This window comes from Cyprinodon variegatus, unplaced genomic scaffold (assembly GCF_000732505.1).
Source record: "Cyprinodon variegatus isolate N-32 unplaced genomic scaffold, C_variegatus-1.0 Scaffold388, whole genome shotgun sequence".
Classification (NCBI taxonomy): Eukaryota; Metazoa; Chordata; class Actinopteri; order Cyprinodontiformes; family Cyprinodontidae; genus Cyprinodon; species Cyprinodon variegatus.
This window is the reverse complement of record NW_015150841.1, coordinates 150,285-163,966: the sequence shown is the minus strand read 5'-3', so window position 1 is coordinate 163,966 and position 13,682 is coordinate 150,285. Positions and strand designations below refer to the sequence as shown.

At 38.4% G+C, this 13,682-nt stretch overlaps 1 protein-coding gene across 1 annotated transcript; it reads right to left on the bottom strand.

Moving 5' to 3' along the window:
* Positions 1-2,381: 2,381 nt before the first annotated feature.
* map1lc3b (microtubule associated protein 1 light chain 3 beta) lies at positions 2,382-13,406 on the bottom strand. Its single transcript, XM_015387247.1, has 4 exons — positions 13,168-13,406; positions 6,984-7,039; positions 4,360-4,466; positions 2,382-3,581 (listed from the first exon to the last, which is right to left on the bottom strand). Exons 1-4 carry the CDS (start codon positions 13,205-13,207, stop codon positions 3,371-3,373), a joined length of 414 nt encoding a protein of 137 aa, XP_015242733.1. The 5' UTR covers positions 13,208-13,406; the 3' UTR covers positions 2,382-3,370.
* Between the last annotated feature and the right edge of the window lie 276 nt (positions 13,407-13,682).

Genomic DNA, 13,682 nt, shown 5'->3' with positions numbered 1-13,682 from the left:
CAGAGAATCTAGTTTTCTCTTTTGATTATTCAGAATCCTGCTTAATCTTTTCTACACATTTTCTGTAATATTTAGTCTTACATTTTTCTAAAATACTTAAAAAGGAAGGAGGATATTGTCGGGCGGTGGAAGGAATACTTTGAGGATCTCCTCAACCCGACAGACACGCCTTCCATGGGGGAAGAAGAGACGGGGTGCTTGGGGCTGGATTCGTTCATCACCCAGGCTGAAGTCACCGAGGTNGAGAGGGAAGTCTGGGAGTCTCTGCTTAGTCTGCTGCCCCCGCGACCCGGTTCCGGATAAAGCGGGAGACGACGAGTACGAGTACGAGTACTTAAAAATACTTTGTGTTTATCTGGCTCCATTTTCAATTTTAACCTTTTTCTGCCAGAGGATCAAGGTTTTTAAACTGAAATCCCACAGTATTTTAAAGAGTTTAAGGTGCCTCTTCCTGGAACAAGGTACCTTAGGTTTTGAGAATAGATACTGTCGTAGACCCACAGCATCATAGAACCTTCACTATAGTCAACAATCATGACTAAAGCCCACAGTTCTGGGTAAAAATACCAAAAGGGTTTATTAAACTCAGCCTGGCATTTCTTTCTGGCATACTTCCACTATAGTGCATCAGTTGTCTTCTTCCACAAATAAATATTAATTTAACATTATCTGACCTTTGAACATTTTTAAATGGTTTTCCTCTTAAGACACATGCACTGCATTGTGCTCTATCTTTATAAAATAATTTTCATTGATTTATTCACTTGATCTACCAAACAAAATGTTGCATCAAGTACCTTGAAGATCATCCTGTTTGATCGGCTGGGCTTTCTGACACTGTAATTAACTGCTAACCTTGCAGACTGCTGCTGATTTCTATCATTACACAGAAATACAGGAATTATGTAGCAAGTTGAGTTTCACAAGGCTGCAATCTTTTAAAAGTTTGCAAGCTGGTAGACATGTACAGGGTATTGGGGTCATACTGAGAATCACCAAGGTGGTAGAATATAAGGTCTATGAGAACAATTCTTAATATTTGAATAAAGTCATAGTAGAATAAGGTTGTAATATATTACTAGATTAAAGAAGTAGTTACTCTTATGAAAGCATCTTCCCTCTGCAGTCAATTCTTCAGCTTAAGATGGGGCTGCCGTTTGGTTCATCACATCACACGATTTTGCTATCATATTATTACTTAATTCTAGTAATTTTAGAAATATTGTCTGATCAGGTTCTATAAATTCTACTAGTAATGAATGAAGATGGTTGTGAGAAGAAAGATCCCGATATAAACTCTAGAGGGCGCCACTTGAGACAAGGCAAATGTTAGGTGAGTTCCCAGCAGCCTGTGATGAAACTGAGTAATAAGTAATACATGTAATTTCTGGCATTGAAGAAATTAGGAAATTCCACATTTAAATGATAAAAAAGTTTCAATTATTAGAACCCTATTACTCAGCATGTTGAAGGACCTTTTAAACCTCAGACATTTGGTCTGATGCTCCTGATCGTTTAAGAACAGCCATGAGACAAGATTGAAGTAACAGTGATTCTGCTTAGATGTTCTACTGGAAACTAGTTTATATGTGAAGATCCAAACACTTCAACATACTCAGACCACAAACTGATAACTGAAAACATAGATAAAAGGTCTTGAAGTAGAGAATTTGGACAATAGGACCGAGGACATGTTGCTTACAAATCAAATACGAAAGCCAAATTATAACATACAATTAAGCATGGAGGTGGAAGTGTCATGGTTTTGGAAATCTAGATCTATTGGGACATGTTTTAAGAAAATGTAAGACCATCAGTAACAAACCAAAGAAAGATACTCAGAACTGGACCCTAGAACATGGCTATGACCCAAACATGCCACCAAAGACTTACTGGGAATGAAGAAATAGTCAGAGCTCGGACCTTCAGCTAGCAGATTCTTTAAGGAGACTTGAAATGGGCTGAAGATGGTAGAAACACCTCAAACATCTCAGAGCTGGAAGTGAAGAGGGGGACGAATTCCTTTTTTTTTTTTTTTTTTACATTCAGCCCCATATCTGCTTTTTATTAGAGGGTAGGGGTCCAAACCAGACCTTTTTCAGCCAAACATTTGTATTTTATTGTATAATTGGTAAAATGTAGACAGGTTTTTGTGTTTACTTGAAATTAAGACTAGAAGCTTATATATAAAGTTGTCTTTAAAACAACAATACTGTGGTATCCTGACTTTTCACATTTATTTTCTTTTTAATAAGACATGAATAAAGAGAAAATATCCAAAAGGAAAAATGTTTGAGCTATTTCATTAACAGATCCTTTGGGTGGTTTTCTGTTGATGTTGTAAAAGACTTGAACACAAAAGACAAATTATTTTTTTCCTCTTTTTATTGTTTACAATGGTCCAACATAAATACATAAAACAATGCTGTATTGCTGAATGTGTGAGAGAAACAAAGGGGCGGGCAGGATGTGCATCTTTTCAACGAATGCTCCACCCCTCTGTAACAAACACGCCGACAGGTCACTTTACAAACTGCAGAGTCAAAAACCATAGATTAAAATCACTTTAAATAAAACAAAACAATAACACTTCGGTATAAAGCAGCTAAACCTCAATAGGCTGCGAGTATGAAGAGGAGGTGCATGACGGCAGGAGGAAAGGCGAGTTAATCCACAGTTCAGCCCTTTAAAATAAACCCACAGAAGAGGTGGTAGATTCCCGCATTTAAAGAGCTTTTAACTGAACTTTTACCGGGAATTTCTCCGAAGGAAGAAATAAAGCAAAGAAGACGAGGACACAACATCCCTCCCCTTCCTTCGCAGAAACATCGTCATCCTCTGTTCACACGTGGAATCAGCTCCTTGTAGTGCTTCCAAAACTCGACTTGGCGACACTCCTCGGGACGCTGTTTAATATCCGTCTTCTTAAATCTCTGTGTACTTTATGCAAACTACGATCATCTGTTCTAAGAGCGAAGCAGTTTCCAATAATCTTAGTTGCAGCAAAGATGTCAGAAAGGGACAGGAATAATATCAGGCAATTAGGACCACGATGGGAATGTGGAAGCAGCGGACATGAAAGATCTACTCTATCTAGTTTCAGAAGTTCCAAAGAAGCAAAGAAAAAAAAAATCCCCACACTTTCAATAAAAACCTGCATAAAAACATCAGAACCCAGCCTCCTCATCCTATCCCTCCCAAACCCTAAAGCTGGCTTCAGTAACTGTTTAATGTAAGCGTTTTATATAAATGGATCCATAGAGAAGTGGAGGAGCATTCCCCACCTAGATGTGACCTCGCTACCTGTAACGTATATATATGTATATATATATATACACATGGACATTAATCCTGCTGAGGGGCTGCAGAGCTACAACACTGAAGGTAAGGACCCCGACAGATCCAGGTTGCCCGTGCTGTGGTGGCCGAAAGTCTCCTGAGAGGCATACACCATGTACAGGAAGCCGTCCTGATCCTTCTCTCGCTCATAGACCTCGGAGATGGGCGCAGACACAGACACCATGCTGTGGCCGTTAACCAGCAGAAAGAATGCCTGGTTTGAGTTGAGCTGGAGGCGCCTCCTAGTGGGCAAAACAATTAGAAAATAGAGAGTAAAAGAGTCACAATAAGATACGGTTGTTTTTTTTCTTTAACCAGAACCTCTGCAGCCTCTAGGTGGGTTTCTCTTTCCTTGATTTACCTCCATCCATCGTCCAATCAACCCTGACCAGCCTACATGCCCTAATGAGGGACATCCTCAAAGCATGATACTACCTCCGCCATGCATCACCATAAACTAGTGCGTCCACACGCAGTATTTTTATTTCAGATTTGTATTCTCAATCCAGATTTGTATTCTCAATACAAAAAAAAAAAGAAAAGTGTGTTTTGATGTGGATTTTTTTCTACATGTTGCTCAATGTTTTTTGCATTAATTTTCTTTAATATACATAAATATCGAATTTTTCAGAGTTTTATAAACTGTTAGAAACCAGGATTGATTTTCCTTCCACAGTTACAGTTTCCAGCTCTCTTTCATAAGATTTGTCCATCTGAGCAGACATAACTCACAGGCACTAAGTGAAATGTAGCAAGATTTTCTGCACACTTGACAGAGAAAATAATTCAATCCAGTTTAAAAAAAAGAAAAGCATTTCCAGTCCCCAATCTGAGAGAAAGGGAGATGAAATGTAAAACCAAATACAGAATATAAGAACCATACTAAAATGAGTGCTTCAGATGATGACAGAAACAAAAGAGAGAGGACATTTAGGATGGGGAGATTTATGTAAATAGTAAGCAGGAAATTAAGGATGAATAACCCCTTAGAGAAAATGCTGATCAGATGTTTAGGAATACCTGATGATCTTGATTAGTTCACTCATGTTGACGTGGTCTGGCACCAGGAATTTGGTCTTATCCAGGATGGGCAGCTGTTTTTCTCCTTTATATCTCTCAATGATCACCTGCAGGGGAAGTCAACAGGAAACAATCAGGCTCTGCCCTCTTCACCAACATCACCACTATTTCTGAGCCTTTCCTTGAAACCGATCATCCAACAGTTGGAAACATCGGAAGCCAAATGCTCTGAGGTAAAACTCCACCAACATTTTAATCATTGTTCTGTTGCTGATCCAGTTTTATTAGACTGTCATCCATCTAGAATACTTTGGTTTTTGGAGATTTCATGGTCAGTTAATGACAGCGTGGAGTCCAGCAACACGTGCCCAAACATTTGACCCCTCACCCCCGTGCTTTACAGATGAAGCATTTGGGCTCATAAGCTACATCTGGTTTTCTATAAACAAGTTTAAATGCAGTCTACAGAGTCTATTAGCTTCTTTAAGCTTTGAAGCAGAATCTCTATAGGAAGACCAGCAAATTTTAAATGTTTTCCACCCATAAATAGAATGATGTCCTTCCAATATTTTGGACTGCTGGTTGTCATTTCTCCTTGGCATTGCATCAACACACTTCTCCCCGCTTCAAAACAGAGAAAAGATCTTGATTTATAGATCTGCTTCCACTAATGGTGATCAGTTAAGCAATGTATGCAAATACTTTTACTCCCATGAACTCTTTTGTGAGGACTTGACTTTTATTTTCCACCACAGTGTCTGCAGAGTTTTTACATATTCACTAAAAAAGAAAAAAAGCAGGAATCGTTGCTGCTTCTGCCTATCAGTCTGTCATGTCTTCTTTTAAAGAAAAAGCTGCCGAATCTTGTTCATTACAGCTTCACAAAAAACAGTTTAGCCATTTTGGGCCATCGTTTTTTTGTCGCTATTCTAGCTCAAACCGAGTCAGTTGCGTTATGGTGAATCCTCCAGCGTAGCCATGTTTGAAATGCCCCAGCAAGGCCCTTCTGACTGTCCTCATTCCTACATGTCCCTCCCTAAAAAAAAACACTGCTGGCATGTCATTGGTCCGACTCACTGGTTGTTACGAGACATATGTAATAGCGGGAGTCTTTCATTTGTTGTGAGACTGAAAAGTCAGATCTCACGACAATCCAGCTTGCAGCGCAAGGTTAGAGGGATCCATGTCTGTGCTTTGACTAGGCCATCCTAAGGAATGTGTGTTTTTCTAAATGTTCACAGCTCCTCCCATTTTCCCCATTAACTCAGTCTGCTGAAAAAGAAAAAAAGGTCATGACGCTACCACCACCATGTTCAGGAAACCTTGAATAATCTTTCCTTTATACTTAAACCCTCCTTTGTGTTTCTCTTTCATATAAAAACACCAGTAAACCACACTAAAGCATAGTGGACATTGAAGCATTTCTTTTCAGGTCTCAGAAAAAAAGCTGATCTCAGGGATAAATTTATCATGTTTTAGGTTGGAGATGTTTTTTTATATACTGATAAACTGTACAGGTATTTGAGTTTAACAAAACTACAATCTCGCCTAAAAGCACCATAACAGTTTATTTTGGTTCATATGAAAAGAGCGTTATATCAATTTGGATGACAATTTATGCCAGCCATCCGCCATCGCTGCAAAAGTTTAAGCGATCCACTTTGAATTTCAATAAATCAAGGGAAATAGATTTTTTTCCTCAGAACCAAGACCTGATCTATTTATTCCTAAGATCTGAAACCTGAAAACTTTTTTCTTGAGTCCATTTTAAGGATGTCCTAAAACGTTTGCTGTACTGAAAGTCGTGGTTCCGCCGTGACACAATGTGAAAAAGTCTAGCGGGTTGAAACCTGTGAAAAACTGACCAGAATACAGCTAAAAAAAGCAACTATTACTCTGACCTTATCGTAGCCCAGAACACTACATCAGCTTCTTCCCCTTTTTTCATAATATCTCATGAGAAAATACTTTTAAGTGAGAAGTTAAACGTTAGTTACTGCTCATCTGCTCGGCCTAACCATTAAAGCCTAATCTGACTTTACTCCATCCCATGCAGGATAGAACCTTGTCCCGGCGGTACAGGTCCTGCACCGGCAGTCTGGTGTCTATGGCGTTATATTACAGCGACACAGCACATCTGTTCTCAGCGCTCACTGTGACCCGGCAGTTTCCAAACACAGGACAAGAACACAGGAAGCCCACAAAGCCTCTGCGTCAGGCAGCAGATGGAGAGCAGGGCTGATACTCTATCCCCTCCACCCCCGATGATAAAACGAGCCTATGAAACACAAGGTGCACCTTTGCTTATTAGCGGTTGCCACAATTGCTGCACAGATAACGAATTAACAACGAATTAACAAATAAAGCAATGTTTTTATTCATCTTGTCTTCTAGAAACCACTGCTGATCAAAATAAACCATAAATCAAGGAGAGGAGAAAAGAAACCCCTAAAACTCAGACAGACAGAGGAGGCTTCATGTGATCGCCCAGGAAGGGTGCGGTAAGGTTCTCTGCTGCAGGAAGCGTCTCATCTTCCTGCATGCCTCTGAGCACATCAAGCTTTTTCTGGCAAGCCAGACACGGCTTTCACTTTGAAGCTTGTATAATTTGACGCTGAACTCACAGGAATCTTGTTGGGGTGCTGGTCCTGGATCAGTCTGACGTCTTCTACTCGCTGCTCTGTTGGGCCAAAAAACAGGAGAAAGAAAAATGCATCAGATTGAGACGCTTTGAAAAAAATTAGAAAACTGAAGAAAACAACAGAGGAACTGATAAAAAAGAAATCCTGACAGCTGGATTTGAATAAAGTCGTTGTGCATCATCATGGATTTGGTTACATGAGGGACGCTGTGGTTAAACAGGTTTGGGAGCCACTCTGTCCTTCATCAGCACAACGGCTCCAAAACAAAGAAAGACGGCAGATGCAGCTGCCACTGATGTTCTATCAAATCTACATTGATGCTTACTGCAGCTAAAGCTACGTTTTAGGACAGGCATCCCCAAAGTCGGTCCGCGAGGGCTGCGGTCCTGCAGGTTTTAGAGGTTTCCCTGCTTTAGTACAGCTGATTATGATGAATGAAGTTGAGCAACAGCTTGTTACTCAGCTTTCAATTAAAATCAACTGTGTTGGAGCAGGAAAACCTCCAAAACCTGCAGGACAGCGGCCCTCGAGGAACGACTTTGGGGATGCCTGTTTTAGGAAAATAAAATACGCTAATGTGGACGAGCTGAATCCTAAAAGCTGTGTTACTATTTGCAAATCCAATATTCCAACTCTGCCAACAAGAAGCAGAGCTCAGCAAAAGGAATGAGGGCAGACAGATTAATGGGAAGAAGGAAGCAAATTAGAGAAACAATCACTTCAGCCTGCTGCACCAGGAGCACTACAAAGCCAGAAGGTGCACAGCAGCAACTCTAGGTTTTAGGAAAGAAGACAAACTGTTCCAACTGCATGTGGAAGCTCTCAGAGCAGGTTTCCTATAGTAGGAAATGCTCTGGACAGGTTTCTCTCCTGGACTCGTCTCCGTCCTGATCTGACGTTGGAGGAGAAGCGCATTTAGAGATCCACCAAGCAGTGTCAAAGAAATGTGAATAAATTATAGCAGTTTATCCCATTTTCTTAAACTTATTAATAAATATAGTGACTGTGCAACAGCTTAAAAACAAGTATGGAGGATACATGTCTGCTTCCTCCTATACAAATGAGTCACGTAACAAAGTTTAAAAGGTTTGGGGGCCTCTGTATGGTGTTTTGGTTATCTCAGGCCCTGATGATGCTTTTTTACCCTAATGGGTGTTTAGAGAAATGTTTAGTTGATGTTTGATTGGTGTACGTTAATGTGCAGACAGCAAAATCAATTCTACTGCCTTTTATTGAAATAAGGCTTAATTGCACAGCTAATAATTTAATGACTGAAATTTAAAAACTACTAAAACTTTAAAGACATTTTTCTCAGTTATACTGTAAAAGAATTGAACATTGCTAATAAGACATTTCCTACTAAATTCCCATGACAATTAAATTATTAAAGAACAGAATAGAAATCAAAGAGAACCTGTATGCCAACATATAGGGTGTATTTTTAGCTAAGCTAAGAGAGTTTTAAGGTTTTGAGGGAATTTTTTTAGTAATAAAATGAAAACAAAAAGGTTTGTGAAATGCAGAATTAAAAAAACAGTAATGCAAAAAGATGTTGTTTTTTTTAAATGTATCTGGATGCTATAATAAATGGATATTTCGAGAATAAAAACTGATGCAGGTCTACTCTTAAGCCAGTGCTGCTTTCTCTTTCTCCATTTACATTACACAATCATAAAAAATGTTACACAAGTCTCAATTTAAATAATTTCAGTTCAAACAATGAGCCAATGAGGTAAGGGTAAGTCATGCGCCTCATGTGATCCGAATGCAGGGCTGCCGAATTGATGGACTCATGCACGGATTGGAAAATGCTGATACGTGAAAAAAACCCAAATATTATCCAACTGATGCATCTCTTCACCTAGAAAAACCCATATCGATGAACTCATATTTCTTTCAACGTTCCTTCCTCTACAACTTAATCATCAATGCCAGAACTCTTTGGAAGCACTTCCAGGATGGCAATAAGGGCAGAGTTCATCCCACCAGCCAAACACCTTATAGATACCCAGGGTGTGAGTGAATGACACTTCAAACATATTCTTACTGCTTCCATGCAGGCCTCTGAAACCCTGAAACTGATTAAAAAGATTGCAATCCATGCATAGCAGCTAAAGGTATGGAAACTTTCCTCTCCTGCTGGTAAACACATCCTAAATGAGCACTTTGCATCTAACATCGTCTTTGTGCTGCTTCTTTGTAATCTTTAACAAAACCCTATAACTTTTTTGAATATTTACAAAAATGAGGAAAATCTGGAATTATGTTGCATTTACAGGAGGTGCAGAATTATTCCCCCCCCCCCTTTGGTAAAGGTGACCAAACCTAAAGCTGTAAGTATTAAAAGCCTTAAAAAAGAAATTTAGAATCAGCAGGTATGGCTAAAGAACATATCTTAATGTCTGGTTGGGACATAATTAGCTACGTTTATTCATAATATACAGATTTTTTGTTTTGTTTTAATTGTTAAATCCCTGAGCCAGGAAGGTATTCAAACCTTTGGACTCCGTCTGACTAAATACACCCAGTGAGGTGGACTTATGTGAAGGTTGGGACACCGAGGCCACAACAGCAGAGGGACCAAAGAGGATGCTGAACAAATGAAGTCAGAAGCTGTTTGCAACACCAAATCATCCGTCAGCTGAAGCTTTGACCTGCTGGTCCGGTCTTGTGACTGTCTGCAAACAGAACTCCAATTTCTCAGAAAGACAACCGGAAAGGTCACTGCAAGAGGGTCTAATTGAATTAACTGATTCCAGACTGCAGCAAAACATTAGTTTCCTTAAAGCCTATTTCACGATGACAGAGAGGAAATGTAAAAACCCTGATCTATGATTGGATTTCAGCCCAGAACAGAGGAGCTTTGAATGTGTCAGAGCCAGTCTCTCATGACCTGAAAAGTAAACAGCAGCGCTCAAACAGAAGAGGAAAAACAAACAGTTGCCCTGAAAAGATTTTTTTTTTTTTGTTGTTCTGTCCAAACCTGGGAATCATTCTACCCGAAGCAGGGGAGCTGAAAGCCAATAAAATAAGTCAATATGTGCTAAAAATGATGAGAAGCTTAGTTGGAAAGAAGAATTAAATACCAGAGAAAGGCTTGGTGACAATTACAGATCAGAGAAGGATGAGTAAAAATGCCCAGAGGAAAATATGATAACAACCTGCTGGTGGAAACAACCCCCCTGTCAGGCTGTAATGGCTCTGAATGTTTGCACCTCTTCCACACCAGCAGCTGCGGTTCTGTACACAGAGTTGCAACATGTGAGTCATCAAAATGTGCTTCCACACATGTGACGCCCTGCTTCTATTTGCTGGGCTGCCCGACTTGCAGAAGTTGAGTAATTCTGGACAAACAGCATGACGGCAAAACAAGTCGGTTATTCTTAGTTCCTCTGGGAAGAACTATTTCCAGGGTCAACATGGGAAGACAAACAATCCTGCAGCTTCTATGTCCACAACTAAATATTCAGTGAAAGCAGTTCATGGAAGAGTTAAACAAAACATTTTTATTAAAAATGCCCTTTTTCCTCAGTTAGATTTTTTTATGCAACTCTTTATTTTTGTATTTAAAGAAAATCCGTTATATTAGCTTTAAAATCAGATTATTATTATTAAGCTATTGGGAGTTTTTTGGATGGTATATCTTTCCTAAGTTGGATTTTAAGTTAATATCCTACACTAAACATTTTAATTTCCAAGTGGGAAATATTTTTAAAAATCCTCATGAAATCAAAATTCAAACCTATGTAGATTGGAGGTTTCCAGGCAGCCCTTAGTTTAATATACAATATGATCTTAGTTTCACAAGGTTCTTTAAATTCAAAAAAGTGCAAAATTAGAACACAGTAAATAGAAACAGATTTGAATTAAGATGAAGGTAAGCGAAACAATCGCATTGTTTGGTCAGTAAGCAGGTTTTAGTCCAAATATTGAACCAGATTTTTATTTTTTTTATTTTTTTTTATTTTAGAGAAAACTTTTCCAGGTAGGAGATGAAGTTATTTTGAGGGAAATTCCTTCTCTGATCTGATAAGGGAGGACTCAAAATAACGTGTTGTAATCTGCCCAAAGGCTGCCGTTAGGAAATGTGGTTTTATGACTCCAATCTACCAGCAGCAGGCTGTTAAGAGTCCTTTTGGTTTGACGGGGGATGATCTCTTATATTTCATATAAAGGATTCAAAAACTGCTATTGATGGTAAACAGAGGAAAAGAATGCAGGACAAACTGAAGAAGGAGCCATTATTCATCTTGTTGCATTCTGTGTTTATGTTGGGTGAACATTAGATAAACATAAAAATCATGGCAAACACGCACGTTCTAGCTGATTATAATTTTAAATCTCTTATAAAAGCCCAACACTGACCATAAAGGGAATCCTCACCGACATACAGAGAGAAAAAACATTAACTTTGATGTAGGGCTGGACGATACGGCCAAAACGCATCACTATAGATTCCTACATTTTAGTAAATAAAGTTTCATCTTGGTATCATTGCAAAAATGTAACAATGTTCTGTGATTAAAACTGCCAATAAATCCCAAATAAAACAGTATAAACTTATGAAAATAAATTGACAGAGTTTATAAAATTTCTCTGATGTCACATTTTGAAATATCTACTTTAGACAAAAAAAAGTAAAATACTTAAAACTACATAAAACCCAGAACATCAATGACAGGATGCTGTAATCATAGACTGTAACCTATATTCAAAAATTGGGAATCAAATATTATGTTTAGGGCATAGAATTTTAATTCTATATTATATTGAATTTCTTATCAGCCCTACTTCAATGCAAAAACTCATATTTCCCTCATTTGCTAACAGATCTGAAGCCAGATCAATAAGAGGAAACTGATGGAAGTCCAATTCAGCTTTTAAACTTCTCCTTAAGCCTCTTCCTTTTTCATCAAGAACATCAGAAAACCTTATTACTGTACAGATAACACATTTAGCTAGACTCTATCTGCAATTCAAGCTGTTGCATGTTTCCAGTTAAAGCTGCTGTTAAAGGTGGATGATGGAGACATTTTGTTATAGGAAGATAGAAAAGTCAAAATGTAGGCCAATTTAAATTAATTGTCAGACTAAATAAAGTTTAGATGAAGCAGTCAGAGTGTTATTCTACTAATCAGCATGGGTGGTTCTAGACAGGGGCCAACGGGGGCCAGTGCCCCTGTGGATCATGTCTTGGCTCCAGTTATGGCTTTTGTACTGAAGCCATAATAATCAAAGAAGTTCTAATGATGATATGCACTGGAACAGACATGGTTACTGATAGCACTTCTGGATACATTTCATTTTTTTCTTTACAAATTTTGTTTTACTAATTACTTAAAAAAAAATAAGGTGATAGCTTGAGTGGTATTGAGATAGGATCCCAGTTTCCATCTGCTATTTTTTTTTTTTTTTTCAAAAAAAAAAATTGCTCTAATTTTTACAGCTGAATTTAATTTGAATTTAATTTTTCTTGCGTTCTAATTCAAATTTAGAGAAAACAGTAATTTTAACATAAATTAGGTCAAAAATATGTAAAATTCCTAATTTATAAATTTAGTGATCTAATAAGAAATATAATTTTAATAAAATCTACTTGAATTAAAATTTCATTTAATGCAGCTTTCTTAATATATTTGAATCCCTTGGTTTTTTTTATTTTTTATTTCATGCTTTTCTGTGCCCCCATGAAATCATGCTTGGCCCCTCCTGGCCCCCTGGTACATTTGGTCTAGATCCGCCACTGCTAATCAGACCAGAACCTTAACAGGAATCTTATAAGCTGTTTATCCTCAAAACTAATGGGAAAAATAAACAGGTGAATAAGCTGGTATGCACATAGAAAACTCTGATTTAAGCCTTTATTAAAATGCAGTCTTCTGCACACCAATCCTGCAGCCCCCCCTCCACTCTGTTTTCCTGCCTCTGCTCAGATTCAAGTAAACACTAGAAAGAGAGAGAGAGGCAGAGGGAGGCCATCCTGTGCACCAAGCGGCCCCCCATCCCATGTTAAAGCCCACATTTATCCCCCACAGCACAGACATATGAGAGGCCTCTAGGAGCTGTTTAAATCTGCACTACAGAAACGCTAAAAGTTTAAATGTTTTGCCATAATCTGCTTTAAATGTGTCCATGTGCGCAGAGGAAACCTGCAGCAGAGACTCACCGAACGTCCTCCTTTGTTTGAAGGTTTTCTCTGGAGACATATTGCGTCAAAGTCAGCTGGCAGCGTTTAATAAACAGAGACCGACTCAATAAAATAACTAAAATGCAAAAAGAAAAGGAGATGTTTGTAAAGTTTTGGAGGCTGCTGTCCTGTTAGGTCCGCAGTAAAATTAAAAGAGAGCTGGCAGAGTTGGAGCAGCCTTTCATTCGTCGCTTCCTTCCTGCCTTCTTCTGCCTCTCTCTGTTTTTATCGAGCAAAACAAACCTGTCAGCTGACTGCTGACGTCATGCACTCCCCTCTCTCCCATTGGCTGGTTTCTTTTTCAGCTGAACTTATTAATAAATGCTTTCATTAACTAATAAATGGGACTTTGATAAGCCTATACACATCATTTGAAGGCTTAATATCAGATTTATGTTAATATTTATAATCAAATAAACATAATTCAGTTGAATTAAAAATAATAATTAATGTTAGAACAGTAAATATACAGTCATATATTTTAATGTATTTAT

Bases quoted from the DNA above. Each gene is read 5' to 3' on its own strand.
- map1lc3b (XM_015387247.1), bottom strand. From the start codon at position 13,207: ATGTCTCCAGAGAAAACCTTCAAACAAAGGAGGACGTTCG. The intron at 4,467-6,983 runs GTGAGTTCAGCG...CTTCCCCTGCAG, and splicing joins AGCACCCCAACAAGATTCCT to GTGATCATTGAGAGATATAA. The intron at 3,582-4,359 runs GTATTCCTAAAC...TTTGCCCACTAG, and splicing joins GAACTAATCAAGATCATCAG to GAGGCGCCTCCAGCTCAACT.